Source organism: Gymnoscopelus braueri (assembly GCF_963280865.1).
Source record: "Gymnoscopelus braueri genome assembly, chromosome: 11".
NCBI classification, from domain to species: domain Eukaryota; kingdom Metazoa; phylum Chordata; class Actinopteri; order Myctophiformes; family Myctophidae; genus Gymnoscopelus; species Gymnoscopelus braueri.
In genome coordinates this window covers 13,549,313-13,577,150 of record NC_137613.1, presented here as the reverse complement: position 1 = coordinate 13,577,150, position 27,838 = coordinate 13,549,313, and the positions used below count along the sequence as shown (strand labels likewise).

General features: G+C 43.0%; 2 protein-coding genes across 2 annotated transcripts in view; both read left to right on the top strand.

The window, feature by feature from the left end:
* LOC308096048 (peroxisomal ATPase PEX1-like) overlaps nucleotides 1-27,838 on the top strand; it is a 643,221-nt gene that overhangs the window by 67,894 nt on the left and 547,489 nt on the right. The gene's annotated exons all lie outside the window — the stretch shown is intronic.
* Nucleotides 899-21,862, top strand: LOC308094821 (peroxisomal ATPase PEX1-like; the record flags this gene model as incomplete). Its single annotated transcript, XM_080441648.1, has 25 exons — nucleotides 899-911; nucleotides 1,001-1,128; nucleotides 1,629-1,712; nucleotides 1,800-1,914; nucleotides 2,831-3,651; nucleotides 4,349-4,468; nucleotides 5,053-5,075; nucleotides 7,423-7,532; nucleotides 7,858-8,078; nucleotides 9,511-9,599; nucleotides 9,955-10,087; nucleotides 10,214-10,310; nucleotides 10,477-10,647; nucleotides 10,742-10,896; nucleotides 12,252-12,429; nucleotides 13,649-13,818; nucleotides 15,042-15,176; nucleotides 15,549-15,613; nucleotides 15,744-15,886; nucleotides 16,275-16,378; nucleotides 17,603-17,779; nucleotides 18,945-19,202; nucleotides 19,573-19,752; nucleotides 20,776-20,921; nucleotides 21,391-21,862. 25 exons carry the CDS (start codon nucleotides 899-901, stop codon nucleotides 21,473-21,475), a joined length of 3,921 nt encoding a protein of 1,306 aa, XP_080297774.1. The 3' UTR covers nucleotides 21,476-21,862.

Genomic DNA, 27,838 nt, shown 5'->3' with positions numbered 1-27,838 from the left:
AGCGCACTGTCATCTACATCAGGATAGGTCAGAATTACTGTATGGGTGGACCAGCGCACTGTCATCTACATCAGGATAGGTCAGTATTACTTATGGGTGGACCAGCGTACATTCATCTACATCAGGATAGGTCAGTATTACTTATGGGTGGACCAGCGCGCTGTCATCTACATTAGGATAGGTCAGTTTTACTTATGGGTGGACCAACATACAGTCAAGTCTCAAGGCACACCTGTATTCATAGTGGGACTAGCCGTGTTGTAGATCTGCTATTTAAAGAAATAAAATGTGCGCCTGTAATGTCATGCCTGGTTGAAAGTGATTCAAATTTATATACATTATATATATCTAGGGTATAGAATTTACCTATTTAGAAATGAGTAAAAATGATATATATTATAGTAAAGAATTTAAATTAAAACATTAAAACCACACCTTTTGTGCAGTTGTATGTATTGCAATAATAATAACAAAATCCCAAGGCACACCTGGACCAGTGTGCCTCAGCACACTGCTTGGGAACCACTGATCTAGGTCAATTTTACCGTATTAATTCTGCCTTTCATCTGAAATGGAAATGGTGCTGTTTGCTGTGGCATTTTGCAATGAATTGTTGAACTGGATGGAGAGAGTGTGAGATGTTAAGCATGGGCTTGTGTTTAGTTTAGCTTCAGTTTTCTCCGGCGTTAATGACCAGGCCTAGGACATCGTCTCTGTCGGGGTGGAAACCTCATTATGTCCAAAACTGTTACTTTTCAGAATTCAAATTAAAAAATAAAGTAGCAGATCTACAAGCTCAAAACTTGTTGCTTCGTGCCACGTTTTGAGCTTGTGGATCTGTTACTTTTGAAGCTTGATCAAGGGCGATCATTCACGAAAAAATACAAAAAGTTAAAATATGGAGATAAGAGGTTTCTGCCTGTCAGTGACGATACAGTAGGAACGACATTCATGCATGGCACATAAATATACTATTTTTCTCTCCTAACACCCCCTGTAGCATCCCTCTCGCCATCCGTACCCTACGGCCGCCTGGAGCAGTTCACAGAGCTCATGGTCTCTCCAAAGATCCGCGCGGGAGGGGGAAGTGGCCCCCCTCCTTTTCCAGCCGCTCAGGGGGGCCAGCCAGTACGTAAATATGTAAATCTTTCCCCCAAAGATACAGTATGTCACGAGGAAAATTGGAGAGAATATTTGTTTCCATTTTTTAGGAAAGACTGAAAGTAACTTTTATACTTGGCGTTTAACCACTTAAATCCCAGCATTCCTATTCTGGGGGAACATTCATCAAAAATAGCAGATAACGTGTCCCGTTGTGACGCGTTGTGACCCGTTGTGATGCGTTGTGAGCTTGTAGATCTGCTATTTTTGGTGGAGAGACTTTGTGTACTGTAGGCTAACCACTTAGAAGGTCTAAGTGGTTAAACTGAAGTGACATTGATAAATTCCAAATATTATCAAAGTATTCTGAGGAACCCCTCGGCCGCGGCACCCACTTTGAGAAGCCCTGTTCTAGGGGGCAATACCGCCCCTCCCCCGTTGAGAAACACAGATTTCATGTAATAATTTGACCAGGAGGAGACGGTTGTCTGTATTGAATTGGTGATAATCATGATGATTTCCTCCAGGGCTTCCTGAGGCCATGTCATCAAGTCTCATCGGTGCATCAAGTGTTCGTGGAGCCTGTGTCTTCTGATGACTGGGAGATCTTGGTAAGCAGTTTAATCCATGAACATATAACATTGATATAATATATATATATTGCCCTAATGTAAATGAGTAACACTATACCCTCCCAGGAGCTCCACAGTGCAGCTCTGGAGCAGCAGCTGTTGGATCAGATCAGAGTGGTGTTCCAGGACGCTGTGTTCCCTGTATGGGTGGACCAGCGCACTGTCATCTACATCAGGATAGGTCAGTATTACTGTATGGGTGGACCAGCGCACTGTCATCTACATCAGGATAGGTCAGTATTACCGTATGGGTGGACCAGCGCACTGTCATCTACATCAGGATAGGTCAGTATTACCGGATGGGTGGACCAGCGCACTGTCATCTACATCAGGATAGGTCAGTATTACCGTATGGGTGGACCAGCGCACTGTCATCTACATCAGGATAGGTCAGTATTACCGTATGGGTGGACCAGCGCGCTGTCATCTACATCGGGATAGGTTAGTTTTACTTTAACTTTATGGGTGGACCAAGGCACTTCTGTATTCATAGTGGAAATAGCCACGTTGTAGATCTGCATTGCTATTAAAAAAAATATATAACAATACAAATTTGTGCCTATAATGACATGCCTGGTTGTCCCAGGCACAATCCCAAGGCACACCTGGACCAGTGTGCCTCAGCACACTGCTTGGGAACCACTGATCTAGGTCAATATTACCGTATTAATTCTGCCTTTCATCTGAAATGGAAATGGTGCTGTTTGCTGTGGCATTTTGCAATGAATTGTTGAACTGGTCGGAGAGAGTGTGAGATGTTAAGCATTGATTTGTGTTTAGTTTAGCTTCTGTTTTCGAAGCTTCTGTTAATGACAAGGCCTAGGACATCTTCTCTGTCGGGTGGATACCTCATTATGTCCTAAACTGTTACTTTTCAGAATAAAAAAAAACAAGTTTCGAGCTTGCGGATCTGCTACTTTTGAAGCTTTTGTGTGACGCTGTAGTATGATCAAATATAGGGCAATAATTTACGAAAAAACACAAAAAGTTTAAATATGGAGATAAGAGGTTTCTGCCTGTCAGTGACGATACAGTAGGAACGGCATTCATGCATGGCACATAAATATACTCTTTTTCTCTCCTAACACCCCCTGTAGCATCTCTCTCGCCATCCGTACCCTACGGCCGCCTGGAGCAGTTCACAGAGCTCATGGTCTCTCCAAAGATCCGCGCGGGAGGGGGAAGTGGCCCTCCTCCTCTCCCAGCCGCTCAGGGGGGCCAGCAGCCTCCTCCTCCTCCTCCTCACGGACGCCGGTCCAACCTCGACTTCCCCTCCTCCCTGCCGCCGCCGACGTCATTCCAAACCAGCGATCATCATCAGGGACACACTTCTAACTCTTCCATTAGTGCCTCGTCCTCTACCCCTCCTAACCACCAGTGGGCAGTGGGCGGCATAGCTGACCTACAGAGCCTGGTGCGTTACATGCTAACGGGCAGCTACCCCGTCAGGGACCTTCCTCCCCCCGTCCCCGCCATCCCGGCCCTCGTCAGTGACTCCATGTACAGGGTGTGCCGCGCCCCTCCCGGCTACGTCTGCACCATAAGCCCCCACGGCGGCGGCGCGGCGGCGGCCGGGGTGGTTCATCTGTTCCCCTGGTGGCGGGGCACGGAGGACGGGACGCCCGGAGGAGGAGGCCGCCGCTCCTCCGCGGTGGTGACCTACGGCCTGCTCTCCAGGGTCCTCTCTCCCAAAGAAGGGAGGGAGAGGGTTAAGCGGATCACGGAGAAAAAGAAGGTTGTTGGGAGTGCCTCCTCCAAGGATCCCGCAGGTGCAGGTAGGGTGGGAGAGGAGGAGGAGAAGGAGGAGGATGAGGAGGAGACCGTGGTGGTCCGGGTGGTGTGTCACCACATGGAGCAGCTAGGAGGAGGCCTGCAGAGATACCCTGACATGGGGGAGATCCACTGTGGAAGAGTGTGGGTGAGTGTGGCAAACCGCAGGTGTAGTAGGGCTGTCCCGACTGACATTTTACTTGATGATTAATTGTCACTCAAATAATTACGATTAACCATTTAATTGTGTTTCTGTTGTTGAACATTATTGGAACATTATGAATACAAATAAACATTTCTGTTTGGCTTTTAGCCTTCATAAACAAAAGTTTCACATGGCAGATATGACATATAACACATATTTAATTACTTTATACTTAAAAATAAACATTAATAGTGGAAATAGCCGATCTACAAGCTCTGCTATTTCCACTATTTCTTTGATGTTTTGGAAAATATATGAACATTTTTAACATGAAAATGATTATGAGGATTATTCAAAAAATAATTGTGAGTATGTAATAATTGTGACAGGCCTATGCAGGTGACGGAAGGCATACTTGCATGTGAACTATGAATATGCTTACTGTAACCACTTAAGCCCTATATAATTTGTCATGTGATAAATAGTGAAAATAGCCGATTTACAAGGACACAACGTGTCGTGGTGTGGCGTGTTGAGAGCTTGTAGATCTGCTATTTTTTGCTATTTTTTAAAGTCATTTTTGGAAAGTCATCGCCTACAATAATAATAACATGACCAAAATAGCGTCCGGCATATTGAAAGTGGGGTAACGTGGCTCTTTCCCAGTAGTTCAATCTTACAAGAAACATGTATTTTTTAGATGCCGGAGCACTTGACGACACAACTGAACATCAGCTCCCACTCCACGGTGAGGATCAAGCCCGTTGAGACCACCTGTAAAGTGGCCTTGAGTATTCGCCTACAGCCCTTAAAGCCAGCGGTGAGTTCCAGATCCTCTCATGACAAACATGGATTAAAGTTCTCAGTCGCCACGACTGATTTCAGTCATTTGGATTCCTTAGAAGCCAGCAGCATGTCTTCTATGGATGTTGCGCAGCAAAAATTGCTGATCTGCAAGCTCTCAATGCGTCTGCGACGCATTGAGAGCTTGTAGATAGGCTATTTTCGGTTATCATTGAGATTCGAGCATTTGAAGTAGTCAAACTAGCCGTATGTTGAGAAGCATCTTCCATAAAATCTTAATAATAGTGTCTGATATTTCATATTAAAGCAAATGTTAAAGCCTCAATCTGTGATTTATTCACCGGGTTGACAGCAAGGAGCAATATTACTAAAACATCATAATTTTACATATTATTTAGGAAATAGCGCTAGTGTGTGGCACGTTAGGTCATACAAACATTTTCAGTCGTGAGTGTGCAGTTCCAATGATGGCTCACTCAGTCATTTCATCTACTTGGTGTGTATAGTGTAAAATTGTTTGCCAAGCTTGGCAGCAGCAGATAAAAGCTCATTGCCATCGGATGCTTTGAGAGCTTTTGTCACCATGTCTTGTTGTTGTAGTCACAGCCAGACGAGAGAAGGTGGTGAGAGTCAGAGCCCGTACACAACCCTGGATGAATGGAGACATCCTAAATGCAATCAAACTCAGAAACAAAATGTACTCTGAGTTCAGGAAATGCAAAGATGTGCAACTACTTGAAAGATGCAGAAATCAACGAAATGTAGTAAACAAATTGGTCAAAACTGCCAAAAAGAATTTCTTAAATGAAAGTATTGAGGCAAACAAAAGCCACCCACAAAAGCTGTGGGAAGCGCTACAGAAATTGGGCTGCAACAACAAAATTCAAACCAAAGCTACAAACATCTGCATTATTTCAAGTGGCGTGCTCATTACCGACAAGCAAGCGGTAGCAAACTGTTTTAACAGCTTTTTTACCACCATTGCAACCCAGTTGGTAAGCAAACTTCCTCAGCATTCAGGTTTGTACGGCTCTGACCACATCCATGCTCACTATGTTAAACTAGGGGCTAAAAAAGACTCTTTTTCATTCAAACCAGTAAATGCTGATGATGTGCAGAAAAAACTACTCGCCCTCCAGCCAAACAAGGCCACCGGCCTTGACAATATCCCCACCAGATTCCTCAGAGACGCAGCTACTGCTATTGCCCCCATAGTAGCCCAAATCACAAACCTATCCATCAGCCAGTGTCACGTCCCACAGGATTTCAAGTTGGCAAGAGTAATCCCTCTGCATAAAAAAGGAAGCAAATTAGAACCTGGCAACTATAGGCCTGTTTCCATCCTTTGTTCCATCTCAAAGGTTGTAGAGCGATTAATTCAAGAACAAATCAACAGCTACCTCAGCGAGCATAAACTGTTGTTTGAATTCCAATCGGGCTTCAGAACCTCCCATTCCACTGACACATGCCTACTGTATCTGACCGACTACATCAAACGTGAGGTAGACGCGGGCAAATACTGCGGCATGGTCATGTTGGACCTCCAAAAAGCGTTCGACACTGTAAACCACTCAATTTTACTTGATAAGCTGAGGGCGATTGGTTTTGACTGCACATCACTAAACTGGATGAGATCTTACCTGGAGGGAAGAGAACAAGTGGTTGACATCAACGGAACCATGTCCTCGTCCCTCCCGGTGAGCTGTGGGGTTCCTCAGGGCAGCATTCTAGGGCCGTTACTGTTTCTTCTATACATTAACGACATGAGTGCTGCCTGTAACTGCAAATTGTTCCTGTTCGCTGATGACTCGGCACTCCTGATCTCGGGAGAGGACAAGTTGCAAGTTGAGGAGGCGCTCAGCTCCGAACTCTCAAAAATCCGTACTTGGCTTACCGATAACAAACTGTCACTACACCTTGGGAAAACTGAATCCATTCTCTTTGGGACCAAACATTCCCTCAGACAGATGGATGTAAATGATTTCAAGGTCAAAGTCGATGACACAATTATCTCTAGCAAAGAAGAGATTACCTATTTGGGTTGTGTACTTGACAAATACCTGACAGGTGATAGCATGGCTACAAAGGTGGTCAAAAGAGTAAACCAGAGAACCAAATTTATGGGCAGAGTTTCCTCTTTTGTCAACCCTCAGGCCCTCAGGACCCTCTCTGGGGCCCTGATTCAACCACTTTTTGACTATGCTTGCACCTCCTGGTACTCCAACACCTCAGTGTCACTGAAGACTAAGCTTCAAACCTCCCAAAACAAACTGATTCGGCTACTCCTCGGATTGGGGCCCATGACCCACCTTTCTCCCACCCATTTTGCCAGCCTAGGCTGGCTCAGGGTGGAAGACAGGGTTAAACAACTAAAAATGGGACTGGCCTTCAAAATTGTAAATGCAAATTTGCCCGATATGCCCCCAATTCCCGCATATCTGAGTAAATACCTCCAAAAGGTTAGCGACACCCACAGTCACAATACCAGAGGGAGCGTTAACAACAATTTGGTACCACCCACCCATAAATCAAACATGGGCAAATTCTCCTTCTACAGCACTGCCACCCAGGATTGGAATAGTCTAACTCCATCCCTCAAAAAATGCAGTTCGCTGGGCTCATTTAAAAGAGCCTTAAAAAATCACCTTTCAGGAGGCCAAAGGTGGAGGTAGTACCATTTTCCCGTTAGACAGCAGACCCCCCCCCCCTGTTCTTGTACATATTTTTTTTCCCCTCTTTTTTATTTTTTTGGTTGTACATAGTGTTATATATTGTTTTTGGCTGTTTATTTTGTAATGATATTTGAACTGTGGTGCCACTATATATGCCTATGAATTAAATACCAAGGCCCTCATTGGAAACAAGTCCGCAAGGACTTTTATGAACGGACCTGTTAGACAAAGTATTTTAAATGTAACTGTGCTGTTTTACATTTTTTGCCTAATAAAATATTCAATCAATCAAAAAGAGTGACGAGGACATCCAGACCGCCTTCTTGGATTGGCTGCACACACAGAGCCACCAACCGCTGGCCTGTCTGACCACACGCTGCAGCGTCATCCCTCTACACGGAAATGAAGGTGAGTGGATAATTCATCATACTGATAAGTTACTACTCCTGGAGTTTGGAAAATCAACAACCATGACATTTACTGTACATACCACATAGTGGTACATACAGTAAATAGTGAACAGGGGCGCCGCTGGCCTAGTGGTTAGGGCGCATACCACATATTGGCTCTAATGCAGCCTGACAGCAAGTCGCAGGTTTGAGTCCTGAGCCCGACGTCCTTTTCTGCATGTTTCTCTCTCTCGGTTTCCTGTCACTCTCTACTTTGTACTATCAATAAAGGCAGAAAAGCCCCACAAATATATCTTAAAAAAATTCTTGTGACTATTTTTTAGCTAAGCTGGAGCTTGCGTTGACTGTGCTTAAGCCAGAGCCAGAGAGTGATCCACCCGACCAGCTGTTTCTGCTCGCTCCTACTGTCCTACGCAAGGCAGCCATACAGGTACTGTTCATACTGTTTCTATTAGCTCCTACTGTCCTACGCAAGGCAGCCATACAGGTACTGTTCATACTGTTTCTATTAGCTCCTACTGTCCTACGCAAGGCAGCCATACAGGTACTGTTCATACTGTTTCTATTAGCTCCTACTGTCCTACGCAAGCCATACAGGTACTGTTCATGCTGTCAGATTAGTCACATTTATAATCTTTGTCACCGTTTCTTCAGCATTCACATTACTGTACTTCAGTGTTGATTTTGTTGACTAAAACTATGACGAAAAATGTTCGTCGACTACCTTTTTTCATTGACGAAAACTAAATAAAAACTAAATACTTAATATATTGACTAAATATATGTTGCGCTCTGAAAATAGCAGATCTACAAGCTCACAACGCGCCGCGCTACGAGCTTGTACAGTAGATCGGCTATTTTCAGCAGGCAATCGAGGCCCGCCAAAATACATTTTAGTCGACTAAAACAACTGTAGATTTAGTCGACTAAAATCTTATATTTTGTCGACTAAAACTAGACAAAAACTAAAACATTTCAGATGACTAAAATATAACTAAAACTAAATGGAATTTTATTCAAAAGACTGTGACTGAAACTAAATCTAAATTTGCTGTCAACACTGCTGTACGTACAGTATAGTCCAGGGGTTCTCAAAACTTTTTATTTTATACCAGGAGGATCCCATTTTATGGGGGTACATTTTTCAGTTTCAAAGTTAGAATACAATAAAATGATCCGCACACCGTCTACTGTACACTTGCACGATAAGGACAACTTTATTTAGGCAACGTTTCGGTCAATAGACCTTCTTCAGGCATCTCAAAGACGCCAGATGCCTGAAGAAGGTCTAGCTTGCCTAAATAAAGTTGTCCTTATTGTGCTTAGTGTGTAGACGGTGTGCGGGTCATTTTATTGTATTCTATACGTCTGATCCCTGCCTACGCACCCGTCTCTGAGCTGATCAGGTGTGCATTACACCTTGCTTTTTTGAAAGTTGAAATAAAGCTTAAATAAAGTATACCGCAGTGTTCATTTTGACAGCAAATTCTGATTTAGTCTTTTGAATAACACACCATTTAGTCCTGTTTTAGTCATCTGAAATGGTTTAGTCTTAGTCGACTAAATATCAAAATCTTTGTATTTTAGTCTTTTAGTCTTAGTCTTCGTCAACAAAATAAACACTGGTATACCGGTACATTGAATATTTATTAGAAAATACATTCACTATGTTGTGATTCATGCTTTGTGTCTCATCAACATAGTTTAAAAGCTACATACAAGTGTTTCTGCCAGAACCTTAATTTAAATAAAAGAGTTTATTCAAATCAATAAAAACAGACTTGATAGAAAGGATACATTTTGTCTTTTTTCAGTTGTCAATGTGTGACCCCACCGTCACCTTTCCGCAACCCCACTTGGGGTCCCGACCCATAGTTTGAGAACCTCTGGATAGACATTTTGACGGCAATGGGTGAAAGTGAATTTTGTTTAAGTCTGTTCTGACAGATCACAGTTGTGTTATTGGTCACATCCAGGTAGACAGACAGCCGGTCAACACACCACCAGCAGTGAAATCCCCGGGCGACGCATTCCATCCAGATCTTCCCTGTCTGAGTGCTCTCGGGTACGTCTGGTGCTATTTATTGCTTTTACAGTATGAGCTCTGTGGCTTTGTTTCACACAGCAGGCCAGTCCCATTTATTTGTGAAATACATGATATGGAAGTGTAAATCAGTGTCAGGTGTACAGTCTGATACTTTGGAAATTTAATTTGGACTTTAATTGCATTTAAAACCACCTAGGAATGTGGTTCAAATCTGATTTGTAAAAATGAGTTCCCATGTGGTATACTTATATATATGTGGTATAATATATCTATATATTTATTTCTGTAAACAAATTCAACCCTACCCCACAAAAAAATGTAAGTCACTTTGCATAGGGGCATCTGCTAAATTGTAAATTGTCTCCGACCCCAGTGGGATGAAGGACCTGATCACCACTGGATTTGAGTTCATCTACTACAGCCTCCATGCCGGTCCGCTCTCCCGAGAGCTGGTGTCCACGGGGCGGGGTCTCCGGGGCGGGGCGCTGCTCGTCACCGGAGCCAAGGTAACCTTTAACCCCCCCCACCCCCCATCCCGAGAGATTGACAAGAGATTGTCCTTTAGCTGGCATGGTTAGCACTGGGCTAACATACTGTACACATGGTGTTATGTTGGTTGTCTTCTTCTACAGGGCAGTGGGAAGAGCTCTCTGGCTAAAGCCTTGTGCAGGAGGGCTGGGGAAGACCTGGACGCACATGTGGAGGTGGTGGACTGCAAAAAGCTCAAAGGTAGGAGGATACACACGCACGCGCACACGCACACGCACACGCACACGCACACGCTCGCTATGGCTGTCACAATTACAACATTTAAGTTGATGATTAATTGTCGCACAAATAATTGCGAACATTGTTTTTCATTTTTCATGTCAATCAAACAGTATTTATTTTCCAGGGAAAAGGGCGGAGACGGTGAGGCAGACTCTGGAGGAGGTTTTTGAGCAGGCGGTGTGGAGGCAGCCCTCCGTGGTCCTACTGGACGACCTGGATCACGTGACGGGTGCGCCCACCTCGCCGGAGCACGAGCACGGCCCCGAGGCGCTCCTACGGAAACACATCGCACAGAGTAAAACAACACTTTTATACATTGTACAAGCGTAATAAAATGTTGATGTCCTCACAAATGTATTACGGTAATACAAACGTGTGTGTGTGTCCAGGTCTCATGGACATAGTGGATGAGTTGGTGCAGCGCTCCAGCCTGGTGTGTCTGCTCCTCTCCAGCCACAGTGAACACTCTCTGCACCGCTCCCTGACCCAGGTGCAGGGCTCCCACTTCATCCAGGGCTTCCTCCACATACAACCCCCTGACCAGGTACACAGTATATATGTTACAGGGAAATTGGCATTCCAGGGAAATTGAAAAAGGAGCGCTTGTTTTTACCACCCACCCAGGCAATTCTGTTTAACCAACACTAGAGGGCAATGAATGCAAGGCACACGCATGCACATGCGTGTGTGCGTGTGCATGTGTGCGCACGCGTGTGCGTGTGTGCATGCGCACACATGCACACGCACACACACATGTGTGTCGTCGTGGACACTGGATAGTAACCATAGACTGTAACCCATGAAAAGATCTATTCTCCCCCTATCGGTTCACAACTCGGACGGCACTGATTCGACTAGCAGACCTTCGGCCGGTCGGCGCGGGCACTCGCGCCGCGCGCCTCCTCGGCCTCAAGCTCTGCTGAGTCGGCGCGCCTCCGTCATGGACAATAACTATTATCACGTGTGCGTGTGAACGCGTGTTCAGCGTTCCCCTAGCGTAGCTTCCTGGTTGCTATGTGGGGGGGAACAACAAAAGCCAGGTCGGCCTCGCATCAAAGCCCCGCCTCCTCCTCCTCCTCCTCCTCGCGCCGCCTCTTATCAAATCCCCGCTTCGCTTCTCCTCCCCCTCCTCCTCCTCCTCGCGCCGCCTCGTATCAAAGCCCCGCCTCGCGCCTCCTCCTCCTCCTTGCAAGCCTCGCGTAAAAAACCCTGTCTCTAAAAGCCCCTTCTCGCGCCTAAGCCCCGCGCCTAAAAGCGAGCGCTCCTCTTTCAATTTCCCTGGAATGCCAATTTCCATGTGACACACACACACACACACACACACACACACACACACACACACACACACACACACACACACACACACACACACACACACAATTAGGGGTACTACAGTTTATTGAACTGATGTAATTTAGTAAAAAAAAATAATCAAAAAATAATTTTAATAAAAGTGATTTATTCTAAAGGGAACAAATCTGGCCATAATATTGACGATTTCTGCAATTTCTTTGCGACACTGTTGTGCAACAAAGTACAAAATAGGCCTTAAGTTGTTAGTCAGACTAGTCAATGTATTCTATCATAAAACATACACATGTGTATGTGTCAATCATTGATATCTACAAAATAAACCAAAATATAAAAAAATATGATTTTCGATCATTTTATGAAAAGTGATCAATACAATAATTGAGAGAGAGAATAATTGATAGTGGCAGCCCTACACACAATGAAAAGAGAATTGCATGAATAAAGACACCAGTTGATATATACTGTAAATATAATACTAATTAACTAACTAACTAGTTAGTTAATTAGAAAAAACACAAAAAGTTAAAATATGGAGCTAAGAGGTTTCTGCCCGACAACAGCGTTATACTGTACGTCTTCCCTCAGACGCAGAGAGCAGAGATCCTGCGCTGTCTGATCCTCAGGAGGACCGGCCTATCAGAGGAGACCCTACACACTCTGGACCTGGGGATGGTCGCCAAGGAGACGGAGGGTTACGTGCCCCGTGACCTGGCTCTGCTGCTAGAGAGGAGCGTGCACGCCAGTGTTGTACGCACTGGAAACGGTAACCAACCACCGTACTACTGTACATTAACACATTTTAATGTTAACTTTCAGCCTGGTGGCCCTATTCTGGGCATTATTACATCCAGTATCTATCATCACTTTTTGCATTACACTGTCGTACAATAAAGTTTTCAATATGGCTTGAATAATTAAGGCTGTCCAGGATTGAGCTTCTGGTAAGGAGATGTAATTCAAACATGGTAACGTTTCTATATGGTCTGTTCAAGAAGACAGACGTTTCATGGTTTCACGGCTATTTGGGGGAGAGATTTGGTTTAAACACATTGATTGCCAAGATATTAAACATAGTTTTCCATCCCCTTGCCAGCGTAATTACCTCAATCCGATCATATTTGAAACGCTGTGGAAGTGACATTTGTGTCCCAAAAAAAATAGTCCCCGTGGGTTGGCGGAGATATCTGTGTATCCATAGGAACGACAACATTCCAACCGCGATCCGCCATTTTGGGGCTACGCCTGTTGCCTCTGATCATGATTAAAATATAAAGCGGATGTGAAGCCTCCTCCCCACTTTCGTTTCGTCTTTACAGTCGCGCCAATTTATCCTAATATAAATCAAAATCATCTAAGTATATACAGCTTGATGCTTAGCAGAAATGGAAATTAAAAAATAAAATGTAAAGATATTTTAAAATATATTTTTGTGAACTGAAGTGCCAGTTTCGGCATTCAGGACGTAGTTCCAGACTCTATATAGCATTCAGGAGGTGTAGTTCCAGACTCTATATAGCGTTCAGGAGGTGTAGTTCCAGACTCTATATAGCGTTCAGGAGGTGTAGTTCCAGACTCTATATAGCGTTCAGGAGGTGTAGTTCCAGACTCTATATAGCGTTCAGGAGGTGTAGTTCCAGACTCTATATAGCGTTCAGGAGGTGTATTTCCAGACTCTATATAGCGTTCAGGAGGTGTAGTTCCAGACTCTATATAGCATTCAGGAGGTGTAGTTCCAGACTCTATATATAGCATTCAGGAGGTGTAGTTCCAGACTCTATATAGCGTTCAGGAGGTGTAGTTCCAGACTCTATATAGCGTTCAGGAGGTGTAGTTCCAGACTCTATATAGCGTTCAGGAGGTGTAGTTCCAGACTCTATATAGCGTTCAGGAGGTGTAGTTCCAGACTCTATATAGCGTTCGGAGGTTGTGGAATAGTTGTCTGGCTACGCGAGACTACTAATACTGTGGCTGTCCGTCCTCAGGTGTGTGTCTGTCTCAGGAGGACTTCCAGCAGGCTCTGGAGGGCTTCACGCCCCCCTCGCTGTTGGCCATGGACCTCCACACCCCCCCCAGCGGGGCGGGGCTGGACAGGGTGGGGGGGCTGAAAGACGTGCGACGGCAGCTGATGGACGCCATCCTGCTCCCTGCCAAGGTCAGCTGCACAACGGTCAAACCATGTGGGATATAGAGTGTGTGGGGGAACCACCAGGGGTCCTTGAGGGGGTTCCAGGGGCGTCCCCAGCTAAATGATTGATAGCACCAAATGGACCTTTTACGTGTCTGTAACTCTGAGAGCATATGTAAGCTCTCAGAGTTACATTGATACTGAGGGTTTTACTGTATAGATTGGGGCCAGACTCAAAATCATATTAGAAATGGGGGTCCATGCCATAATTATTTAATATCACGCTGGGAGTCTTTGAAAGAAATGAAAGGGATTGAGAATCACTGCTTTAATCCATTTTAGACCTGAGGCTGTTTCTAAAAACGGCCTCTAAATTCTGACAAATGTTCTGAAAAACGATTTTTTATTCAAACTTAAAAAAAAAGAAAATAAAAACAAGAAAATGTTGCTATACGATATATAGCAACAAATAAAATGACACTGAGGTGTTCCCAGCTTGAAAATGTCTAAATGGGTTGGATAAAAATGTTAAATACAAAGATATCAAAAGTGTCCTTAATGTACAATGTAAAGGGGAAAATGACTCGCAAAAATCAACTATTTTCTTTAATCGTACGTCTGATTTCAGTAAACGCTTATGAGAACACACTGCCCTCTTGGCCAGGTTTTATATTTCTTTACAAAAACTGTCCTGAGAGCAGATTTTGGGAACTCTTGGTATTTTTAGGGCCGGATTTTTTTTTTTCTTCTTTTTGTGTGAAACTTTAGAAAGCTCATTTCGCGGCTTCCTAGGAGTTAAAATAGATTATTGTAAGAAAGAAAAGTATCTGTCTGTCTATCTATTATGTAACACCTGACAAGGCTAAAATAAATATATCTACAGTAGCTGAAGTAAGTTAAAATGACAATAAAGCGGCACTATGAAACACTATTTTAATGAATAAAATGTTATATTATCCAATCTGTGTGGTAGAGTATGTTAATACAATATAACATACAATTGGGGTGGTTGTATTTGATCTCCCTGCTCTTCTATTGATACATTTAAATCGTGTCAAAGGTCATGCCTCACCTAGACACAGGATCTGACACGAATTTTGAGCAAGCAGGCTCAATTAGCTCAATGGTAAATATTTCAGCACATATTTCAGCACCGGGTTCAATGGAAAGTTACATAGTGCCTTAAGATATAATTTTTGTATGTTGGGTTATGTGCACTTTAAATGGCATGTGTCTCCTGTACGTTGCAGTATCCCATCCTGTTCTCCAAGCTGCCTATCCGTCATTGCTCAGGGCTGCTCCTCTACGGAGCCCCTGGCACGGGCAAGACCCTGCTGGCAGGGGCCGTGGCCAAAGACAGTGGCATGAACTTCATCTCAATCAAGGTACAGTATATGGCTTGACCAGGACCTTCTGGTGACAGTTTATTTTATTTCTTTTTGTTCTTTATTTACCCAGGGTAGTAGCTGGGTAAATAAAGCGCTCATTTTCAGCAACTCCCCACACACACACACACACATGCGCACGCACGCACGCACGCACGCACGCACATTAAAACCAGCAGTGTTGGGGGAGGGGTGAGTGGTGGCCATTCACTTCCCCACCCAGATTTTACCACTCCTCTAACCTTTGGGCCACTGCCACTTTTGTTTAAAATCGTACAGACTACTTGGTAGTAGAAAGTAGTAGTAGTAGAAAATAGCAGATCTAAAAGCTAGTATTATAGAAAATGGCAGATTTTTTTTCTACCCCTCCAGGGACCTGAGCTTCTCAGCAAGTACATCGGAGCCAGTGAACAGGCAGTCCGGGACGTCTTTCAAAGGTCGGTTCTCTAATCCGCTCAGTTAACATGTTTTCCACTCTATTCTAACTGTAGGCTTTTATTTAGTGCCTGTAATTGTAAACTGGTAGCAGTGACGTAGTGGTGACGGTGTTGTCCCCCCCCCCCTCAGGGCCCAGGCAGCCAGGCCCTGCATCCTGTTCTTTGATGAGTTTGACTCGCTGGCCCCCAGGAGGGGTCATGACAACACGGGGGTGACGGACCGCGTGGTCAACCAGCTCCTCACACAGCTGGACGGGGTGGAGGGTCTGCAAGGTACTGTAACACTTCACTTCACTTCACACTGTAGCAACACATACTGTTTACCATGGTCTGCTAGCAACATCCTGAGTGTTCATTTAACTCTGAAAGTATGAAGAATGGACATTTACTTGCGACCCATAAAACTGTGTCTGTGACCCAATTTGGGAAACAGTGTACTAACTGTACTAACCAACTTTATTGTCACAGCACAGGTTTACAAGTGTAAAATGGTGGGTACATCTTTTTTAATGCATTATTTCCATAAGAGAAATAACAACAAAAAGATTTCCATAAGAGAAAGGGAAGAAGACAAAACAAACCAAATAATTATCTACAAACAGTATCTATCCGGTGTGTTTAGTACCTAATTTGTGTGATAATATTTTGTGTTTGCTATCAGGTGTGTATGTGCTCGCAGCCAGCAGTCGACCAGACCTGATAGACCCGGCCCTGCTGAGACCTGGTAGACTGGACAAGTCCCTGTACTGCCCTCCCCCAGACCTGGTCTGTTTAACATTATACACTCACTGATCACTGCTTTAGTACTGCCCTCCCCCAGACCTGGTCTGTCTGACATCAGATCAGATCATTTCTGTGTTTTTTCGTAAAATAACACCCTACTTGATCATACTACTAAAGTAGCAGATCTGTTTGAAGTTTGATACGCGGCGCGAAGCGACGGGTTTTGAGCTTGCGGATTTGCGATGCAAACAGCAGAGGGCGTGTAAAAAAAAGAGAAGAAAATACAGGATCTTTGTATGAGAATTGATAAAAAAATAGTTTAAGTCATTTGCTACTGTATTTAAAAGAGGATATGAGAAAACACAGTATTGTAAAAAAAAAATTAAAGAGAAGAAAATATTGGATTTGCGTAAGAGAGAAAAAATGTAAAAAGATTATTGTGAACCTAGTATCGTGATTAGAATCATATCGTGAGTTGAGTTTATCGTTACATGCCTAATAAGTTCACAACAAGACGCTTTGCGACGCTTAACACGCATTGCGAGCCTATAGATCTTATAGATAGTAGATTGTAAGTTTATAGATTGTGAGCTTATAGATCGGCAACTGTTCCCCCACAGAATAGGGACGCTAGGGTTCAAGTCAGTGGTTAATGTAATGAACTGCCTTCGATGTGGATCTAACAGTGTTAATTTTGACAGCAAATTTTGATTTAGTTTTTGTCATATTTTAGACATCTGAAATGTTTTAGTTTTTGTCTAGTTTTAGTCGACTAAATATCATAAGATTATTGTCGACTAAATCCATAGTTGATTTAGTCGGCTAAAATGTATGTTGGCGGTGCCTTGATGGTGTTGTAATGGCTGATCTTACACTTGTTTGCATGCTGAAAATAGCCGAACTACAAGCTCACAACATGTCGCAGCGCGACGCGTTGTCAGCTTGTAGATCTGCTATTGTCAGAGCACAACACCCGAGCGCAACCAAACATACATTTACTTGTCTTTTAGTTCTACTGGATCTCTTCTCCACTACTAGTCCCTCACTAACATTTTAGTCTCGTTTTTATTTGTTGACGAAATTGTCAATATATTTAGTCTTAGTTTTAGTCATTGTAGCTTAGTTTTTATTTCGTTTTTATCTAGTTTTTGTCAGTCAAAATAGGTAGTCGACGAACATTTTTCGTCATAGATTTAGTCGACGAAATAACCACCTTAAAACCTTCTCTCTCTCTCTGTGTGTCTCTTCCTCTGGCGGCGGGTTCAGGAGGATCGTGTGGAGATCCTCAGGGCTCTGAGCGCGGGCCTGCCCCTGGCCGATGACGTGGACCTGGGGCAGCTGGCCGCCGCCACGGAGCGTTTCACCGGAGCCGACCTGAGAGCCCTGCTGTACAACGGACAGCTGGAGGCGGCACACGGCAGCCTGGCGGCCAGCACCACACATGTCAGTACTACTGGGGGTTGGGTTCCTTATGGATTTTAACCATTCCGGTTCCTTAACGATTCCCTCACAGAGTTATGGTGGTCCTTGAAATTAAAAAGTTTGAGAACCACCAGATATCTTTATTTTATTTTGTGTTCCCACCTCCACTAACAAGTCTATTGTGAAAAAACAAACTGTACCATTATGTCTTCTATCCCTTGTCCAACTCTTTCTGATGTCGCTTTCATGATCATTTTATCATCATGGCTGGGATAAAAAAAATTTTTTTAGTACATCTGCTTAGGCCTGTCACCATTATGAATTGTACTTGACGATTAATTGTCATACAAATAGTTGAATTAACAATTTAATTGTGTGGCTTTTAAACACAAGTTGCATGGGGCAGATATGACAAAAAACTCAAATGCACAAAGAAATTACTGACGATGAACGATACCAATAGTCAAAATGAATATTGTATTGTGGCGAAAACACGGCATGTGTAATATTTTATACTAAAGATTTGTAACAAAATAGTGTAAATAAATAATATTTACACTATTTTTGAAAATGTTTCAAAATGTATAAACCTTTCTCAACATGGAAACGATTAACGACGATCATGCAAATTCATTGCGATTATCTCAAATAATTGCGATTAGGTGATAATGGAATAATTGTGACAGGCGAGGGCATAGCAGCGGCGGACATTTTCTGTTTCCACTCCAAAATAGACAATGCATTTTTCCCATTGAGATTTCCAAAATTATTGATATCAATTATTTTAAGCCTAGAATCAAGCCATCCAGGGTCCTGGTGAATCATGACCATAAAACGTTTGATTCTGTGAAAAAACGTTTTTGAAAACGGGAAAACAAAGGGTATTTATTAAATATAGTATATCATATAATTAAATATAATTTTAAAAAAAATCACAGATTTTCTTTTTATGGTCATGATTCACCAGGACCCTGGATAGCTTGTCTAGGCTTAAATGAATTGATATAAATATTTTTGGAAATCTCAATGGGAAAAATGCATTGACTATTTTGCATTGACTATTGACTACTGAGTGGAACCAGAAAATGGCTGCCACTGCTATGCCCTATACCTCTGCTCTGGACTAACATGTCAGCTCCTCCTAAGATGTAAAAATGTTGTCTTTATTCTCCCGTGTGGCGTTCAGGAGTTGACCTCGGGGTCAGACAGCGACATGAGCCTGGGCTCCATGATCTTCCTCAACCACAGCAGCGGCTCGGACGACTCTGCCGGGGAGGCGGAGCCGGGAGTGGGGGCGGGGCTGGACCAGGCCGCGGCGGCACTTCTCCCGGAGAACCACCGCCATCTGGAACCAGAGCTCCACCGCAGCAACCTGTGGAGGCTCTACTTTGGAAGCTCCTACGAGTCGGAGCTGGGGAACAACCACGCCTCGCCGTCTGGACAGGTGAGAGGACATTTGTGAACACAAACTAAATTTAAGTTGACTATTGTCGATGAAGTTTTATAAATACTTTTTTTCTTTGGCGCTGTAAGCATATTTTGATACCAATACCACAATTTAGCCATTTAGCAGACCATGCCTATACGCTTTTACTCAAGTAAGATTTTGAATGCAGGCGTATTACTTTTAACAGCGTATCTATATTGGTACTGATACTTTTACTCAAGTAAAATCTACTGAGTATTTCTTCCACCACTGCGCCTATTACTGATCATCAATGTCATCTCCTTTAAAATACATGGAGGCACCACACGTATACCAGAAAGCCACTAGATGGCACTGTAAGACAACTTCTTTTGTTGTGAAACCCCAGAACTCTCAGTGCGTCTCTGGTCCAAACTCCATGAGCCAGGACCTCACAGGGTTGTCGGTACGACTCCCCCCGGCCTACATGCCTTCCATCCAGAGGGGCTTTGAGGAGCTGAACCAGGAGCAGATGGAGCGCCTCCTACAGGAGATCAGAACCATCAAGAGCAGCCACAGGAGAGACAATGTGAGTTACTCCGTGCACAACACCGCCGGAGAGCTGTGGTGGAAATTAACTAAGTTTATTTGCTTAAGTACTGAGCTTTACTTGAGTATTTTCAGTTGTTTTTGTACTTTATACTTCTACTGCAAAGGTTGCAAGTTGCATATAATGATGCCATGAGGATACTCATGAAAAAAGCCCAGAGGAGGCAGTGTGAGTCAATGTTTGTCAATACAGGAGTGAGGACTTTTCCACCCGGGGTTGAACCGATTCCGTTCTTTTTTTCCCGCCTAATTTTGAACCAGTTCAGAGTGTTTCCACTGAAAATGAATTGGTTCAGAACCCTAAATGTTGGTTTGGAGCTGGAACCAAAAAGTCTTGTTTTTTCTTGCCCTGAACTCGTAACCAAAGTGGGCGTGTCACTATTCTACAGGTTGGAAGATGCAGATGTCATCATATAAACAATGGCAAAAGCAAAGAAAACATCATCATTTAAAAAAAAAGAAAAGGGTAACTGTTACTGACATTGACAATTGAATGTCCCCCGTGAAATGGTCACTTCGACCAGTCATATTCGACACATTGCTGGCCCAGGCCTGGAATCACGAACCTGGCCCCAGACGGGCTCTCTAACCATTCAGCTATGCCACAAACTGGTGGGAACACAAGCCGGTTCACAACTGCAGTGAAGCACAGTGTGCAGCGAGGCAATTTTATTTGTACATCACATTTCAATAACAAGGCAATTAAATGTGCTTTACACAGAGCATCAAGAAAAGGACACACAATTATACAATGACATTAGGATGCATTAAACAAAATAAGTAACAATGAACTGTTACAGTGCTGAAAAGAAAAGAGAAAAATAACTCAATCAAAGGCAGCGGAAAGAAAGGTAAAGGCAAACAGAAAGGTCTTTAGTTGTGTTTTAAATGAAATAAGAGTGGCAGCAGAACCTGCAGTTTTCTGAGAGTTTGTTCCAGTATATGTGGTTCATATAAACTAAATGCTGCTTCCCCAATCCCCACGTTTGTTTTTGTTTTTTAGGGACAGAAAGCAGGTGGATCCAGTGAGCAGGTGACTCCAGTGTCCAGTGGATCAGGCCTGCTTCTCAGTCAGTCTCATCTGACCTCAGCTCTGCTGACCACCAGAGCCTCTCTCAGCAAGGCTGACTGGAGCTCATACAGCAGCCTGTGAGTACAATACACTGTTCTACACACTGTGGTTCTATAACTTTATTTATCATGTATTTCAAGAACCCCCATAACTCTGAGAATGTACACATTCTACAATAACAATACCACTGTGTGTACAAACAGGAATCACACACACACACATTTCTTCGCTAATTGTTTTTCAACCAAAACAACAATTTCTCTTGTTAGTTTGGTTTAGTCCTCACAAGTATAGTAATACACACACACACACACACACACACACACACACACACACACACACACACACACACACACACACACACACACGCTGCAGTTCACGGGTGCAACGGTTAATCTAATTGATTATTAAAAGATATTGATTTAAATAAAATGATACATTTTCCCCAAAACCTCTGTGTAATGAAAAGTAAAATAAAAATAAACCCAAAGTCCTGCATTGGAGGATGTAAAAGTTAGTTTAATGTTATTTTATATGTTTCTCTAGGTATGAAGCGTTCGGTGCTACAGGAGAAAGCAAAGTGCAGACTTCAGTCCCTTTTCAACCCGGACAGCGTGTCACTCTAGCCTAATGACACCTTAGCCTTGTCACATTATAGGAGCATGACTCCTTAGGACAGTGGTTCTCAACCTGTGGGTCGGGACCCCCACCCAGGGGGGTCCCCACATGATTTTGAGGGGGGGGGGGTCCCCAGATGACAGTGAAATGACAATGTAAGGACTTTTAAGACCTTTTTAATACCTCAAAAAAATAACTAAGAAAAAAGACCATTACTGTATCAAAAGTAATCAACAAACTATACAATAGAAAATGGTCAAACCTTGGCTAAATTGTCAAATAATATGAGAAAGAGGGGAAAAAAAGTGAGCTTGTAGATCACATATTGAACCGAGTCAAACAAAATGTAATGCCTCAACTCATACATTCCAAGTGCTTATCAGGGTGTGTGTGTGTGTGTGTGTGGGGGGCGGGGGGGTCCCAGTTCAAGTATGATCATTTTGGGGGTCACGACCTGAAAAGGTTGAGAACCCCTGCCCTTGGCTGATGATGTAGTTTGTTTTCAACTTTGGGTCAAAAACTACAGCATGCCCCTTTAACGGTTACCTTTGAATCTAATGTGCTAATTTGTGGACAATGTAAATCAAAGAGTTTAATATTTTAATGTTTCCTATTGGTCTTTTAAATGATTATGAATAGAGTACACTTGAATGTATCATGTAATAAATGTACATATATGTAAAATAAAATCTAATCTAATTGTTGATATAATTCAAGAATGCTTTTTGGTGAAGATTCATCAACCGTTTTATTATTTGTTCTCTTTATAATGCAACTACTACCCGTACTATGGGATGCAGACAAAATAAGCTTGAATGTATTAATCTATGAAATCAGGAGCTGATAAAGAAACATATTGACGCAGAAACATACAGTATGTGCAAAAGTTCATAAGGATAACACAAGAAAGCCAGAGAGCGTATTTCCATTGTGGGCCTATTGTAAACTAGACAAAGTGCTCCTCGGAGCACAGGTCTCCGCCAGGTCAGGTACGTTATTGTGGCCTCCTGGTGGCGCTATAATAGGCCAATGTGAAAAGGGTGCCATTTCTCCTTAGGCCTTTCATGGCAATCGGACACTGCATTCATGATTTGAGGCATTTTGTTCCAAAACTGTGTTTGCTAAATTAGACCTGCTGGTGGTGCTATAAAAGGCCAATGTGAAAATGGTGTCATTTCTTCCTCGGCCTAGTGGGAATGTGCGTGCAAAATTTCACGGAAATTGCACGCTGCGTTCATGATTTGAGGCATTTTGTTCAAAACGGATCTGTCCTGCAAACTTTGGAAGCCAATCTTAGGCAATCAGGATGGAATATGGGAAATCGAATGACTATAGAGATACTGTGTACCGATTTGTGTGATGTTTGGATAAAATCTTTAGGAGTAGTATCAAAAAAATTGTTTTGTACAAATCGGCCAGAGGTTCTGAATTGGCATCCAGGGAGTGTGTTTGCACAGTTTCGCAGTGACCGGGCCAACGGTGCCGGAGATTAGCTGCTCATAGACAGAAGGACACACGGACGGACAGGGTGCTAAACATACCGTAAATTTCGGACTATAAGCCACGACTTCTTCCCAATTTTTCGACCCTGCGGCTTATATAACGGTGCGGCTTATCTATAGATTTTTACAGCTAACGGCCACTAGGGGACCTCCTAAATCTATGGATTTTACACCCGTGGTTTATAGTCCAGTGCGGCTTATATATGTACAAATCATTCAATTTAGCTGCTGCGGCTTATATTCAGGTGCGGCTTATAGTGCGAAAATTACGGTACTCTCTCACCATGCCTTTCAGCCTGAATAAATAAATAAATAAATTGGTATCTTTTTTGTTGTCAAATATGAAAGGTGTTTTTCAGAACGAAGATAGCAGAATGTTAATGATTTGGCGAGACGATCTATTCTACGCAGGGCTCTGCACGAGGCATGGATGGATGGATCCATCCATGGATGTTCATCCAGAGGTGTGTTGGCACGGCACACTTGTTCTGACAGCCTGGTGCCAGGAGTCAATATTAACTCATTGACTGCCAATGACGAGATTTATTGTCATTTCACTCCAAGGCTCAGACCGCCAATGAGGAGATTCTCGTCATGTGCTGTTTTCAGTGGTTTACGATAGAGGGTGCTCTTCCGCAGCCTGTGAATGGTTATGATGATGATGATGAAGAGTACACCCAGAAGTCACTTTATATTGGAAACAAATCTCAAAGTGAGTTACAAACAAGTAAGACGTGCGAACACGGGAAGCGAACGCAAAAATAATAATAATAATAATGAAAAAAATGTATTAAAGAAAAAGTAACCAATAAAAAAATAAAAAATAAATAAAAAACATTTCTGTGTTAAAAGGAGCATCTTAGAAAAATACAAATTCACAAAAAAAAAACTTTGAATGTTTGTGAACAATTCAACAAAGTGTTTGAAGTGCCTGTTTCACCCACTTCCGGTGGGCGGAGCCAAAATCCGAGCCCGAAGTATTTGTTCGTAGACCCCCACGTAGAAAAAGTTTCGGAGCGATTCGGGCACTTTTCATTTAACATGGGGTTTCAATGGGGAGTTTTTAGGAGCCTTCTCCGGGGCGTGGCTCCCGGGGGAAGGGGCGGGCTTAAACGCAACCTTGACAGGTGTGTTCAGTTTTCAAAGACCTTTCATTTGATGTATGGTACGTCTATATTGGACATTTACTTGGCTGCACACAGGCAGTGCACACAATAGTGCACACAGAGACGCAGAGACACAGAGACACACACCCACAAGCCGAGCACGGTTTCATAGTAAGCTCCATAGATATATATAAAGGCTAGATGGCTCAAGGGGGCGGCGCAAGCGTAGCTCAACCGCGGCCATCTTGAAACAGTCATTCATAACATTATGTCTATGGGGCATATACTTTGAAATAACCATAGCGTGCTCAATTTTCATCCGATTTTCAAACGGGTTGGTGTTTTGTAAACACCAAAGATGTAGTTATGATACTGCATACTTATAATTATAATCATGTTTTATTTTATTTTATAATTTTAAGTATTCAGTATCATAACTACGTCTTTGGTGTTTACAACACACCAAACCGTTTGAAAATCGGATGAAAATTGAGCACGCTATGGTTATTTTAAAGTATTTGCACCATAGACATAATGTTATGAATGACTGTTTCAAGATGGCCGCCATGTGGCAACGTCGTACTCCATTGGCCAGCAGCGCGGGTGAGTCATCTAGCCTTTATATATATCTATGGTAAGCTCCACTTGCCTTCGGCGTGCCTCCTTCCGCTGCGTTCGCAATAAAATGTATTATTACATTTATTAAGTCACGTGATCACAACAAAATGAAGCTGGTTTCGTTTGGTATTATTCACCTGTTTCCTAGGCTGTGTGTTTTCCACTTCCTGTCGATTTCATTGGATATAATTGGTCGTCTGACCAGTTTCATTGGATTTCATTGGATAAAATCGACAGGAAGTGGAAAACACACAGCCTAGGAAACAGGTGAATAGGATTTATAAAAATAATAACTTCTCTGCTTTGTGTTGCTTTTTGGCGAAAACAAGCCACATTCAACTGCCCTTAACTATGGAACGGATTATCGCGACGGCACGCTTTTCCCCCCCGATTCTCCAAGACCCCCCTACGTCTTTTGAGGCTATCGCCGGGTGGATCGTTGTGAAGAAAAATATTCAATGATTTTTCAAAGGTTCGCAAAAACGCTCGAAATCGCTGGGCAAAGGCAGCTATAGACGATGTTTTAACTCTGGCAGTTAAAGAGTTAAACAAATTCACTGCTTTATAAACATTGTTAATGTTTTCTGTGTGTCTGTCTGCGGCTAATCAGTGCCAAACGTTTTGCCTGGTGCTCACTGGCTCCAGGCGTGCATGCTTTTGTAGCACAAGAGATGTGTCAAGGGCTTTATAAAGCCAAGGCCTGCTGCAGGCGTGAACATGCAGGCGTCCTGCAGTTCAACACTACTGTTAGGAACATCTTCACTCTCCATTTAAATGGAAGAAGTTACAGTAAAAAATTGGTATTCACTCATATCTTTCATGACACTGTGACACAAGAGATATGTCAGGGGTTTGTAAGCAGAGGATTCTTGGTTCAAGACCTCCCTTTGACCATTTACAATCTCCATCTAAAGTCTATAAAGTTAAGTTTATCATTCTCACTTTTGCCTTTCATGCCTCTGTGGCACAAGAGGTATAAGTAGATTAGTTGAAGGCTCTTGGTTCAAAACCCCAAAAGTACAATATTTGCCTCTGAGATGAAGTATTTAGTATAGAAAGAAAATGGCATAGGCCTACTCAGGTTAAGTAGCCTGACACTCAGCCTGAATTTTCATTTCGTTTCACTCCATTATTCAGTCTGAAAGCCCTCTCAATGCAGCGGAGTTCTGAGATGGGGGCGTGGCCAAAGTGGGACTCCACTATGAGCCAACGCGATTGGTTCATACTGGATTGTCCCGATCCCGATTCGTCGGTCAGATTTTCAACCGAGCAACACCCGCCTTCGAAAGCGTCACCAGACCCTGAATGCTAGGCAAAGGATTCAGGGGAATTCAGTGGAGCCAGGCTACAGGTTAAGCACAAGTACCTCAACATTGTACTTAAAGGGATAGTTCACCCCCAAAATGACTTTTTTTCTATCGATTAGTCACCCCATGGAGATAATTATTAGTTTTTGTCGCATTCCTAAGTCTATAATTTGATGACCGGCAGCGGTTCCGGTAGGAGACGCAAAGAGTCTCTGTGTCTCCTACTGGAACCACTGCCTACCGGTCCGCTGGTCATCAAATTATTGGCTTAGAAATTCGACAAAAACTAAAAAATATCCATGAATTCAAGTCTCCATGGGGTGACTAATCGATAAGAAAAAAAGTTATTTTTTGAGAGAACTATCCCTTCAAGTACGGCACTTGAGTAAATGTACTTAGTTACCTTCCACCACTGACACTGTGTGTGTGTGTGTGTGTGTGTGTGTGTGTGTGTGTGTGTGTGTGTGTGTGTGTGTGTGTGTGTGTGTGTGTGTGTGTGTGTGTGTGTGTGTGTGTGTGTGTGTGTGTGTGTGTGTGTGTGTGTGTGTGTGTGTGTGTGTGTGTGAGAGAGAGCAGCCACAGTGTGTGGAATCAGGACGCTATACTTGGGGGCCAATAGGCTAATTGAAAGCCCTCACTGTAGCACACTGTTGTTCCATGGTGATTTATTACAGGACACTGTTGTTGTGTTGGTGCTGCTGTCCAACACTCCCCAGACACTGTTTTATCCTATTCAAACCAGGAAAGCATCTGTCATTTTACATTTTAGCTAAATATATATATATAGCAACCTAAGTTTTCCAGAAAACTCTTAGGATTTAGAAGATGTTTTGTTGTTGTCGGGCAGAAACCTCCTATTTCCATATTCTAACTTCTCTCCTAACCTCCCCCAAAAAATTACATTCTAAAAGGCTGCTGTACAGTATGTTAATGGTTTTGAATTTTTTAACTCGACTCCAATTAATAGTAATTCATATTTACCATTTAATTGCTATACCTGCATTCCTCCATCCATATGTACTCAAATGTTTTATGTTTATAATGTAACAGTGAAACAGTCAACCTTGAGTCCATATTTAGAACATAATGCAATGTGTTTGATCAGTCATCTATGGAGTGGTGCATATCAGACAAGATAAGATACTGTATACATTTATAGGCTCATTTAAAAGTTGATACGGCATTGACGTGGATTGTTTTATGCAAGTCATCGTTTTATTATAAGGCCAGAGTACACCAGAGTGATACAGTACAGCTGTAAAAAAAAAAATATATATATATATATATTGTTGTGAAAGCAAGTACCTTATTGTAAAGTAGACTGTCATGTCTACCACATTCATGCAGTTGTAACATACGTATATATAACATACATAGGAGACATGAAGTACAGTACTCACTACTCACTATAGAGGGTCTGTAGGAGTGTGACCAGAGTCAACAGAAAGCAGAGCAGGGAGAAGTAATAAGCCAGCTGCCTGTGACACCAGCCTGAAACAGACAGGAAGAGTACAAACTATCATCGTAAAGCAATGCAATAAACAGTGTTCTCATTGGAGTATATTTCATAACATAACACACATTTGTTAGCATTATTTAACTTCACAAGTCTACAAGTAGCCTACAGGAGGAGAGAGGATTCAAACAGAGAGGTGCCGGTTTGTCTGCTGGGTGTGGGGGTTACAATTAACATCCTCTTTGTTGTTTACCTGGGAGACAGAGGTCTACTGTATGTATGTGTCCCCCATCCCCTTTCCTGCCCTAACAGTTGCAAATGTTTTGGGCCGGGTGGGGGCTCACCTTTGAAGTCTGACACACCCATACCTGTACCTCCTCTTTCTCT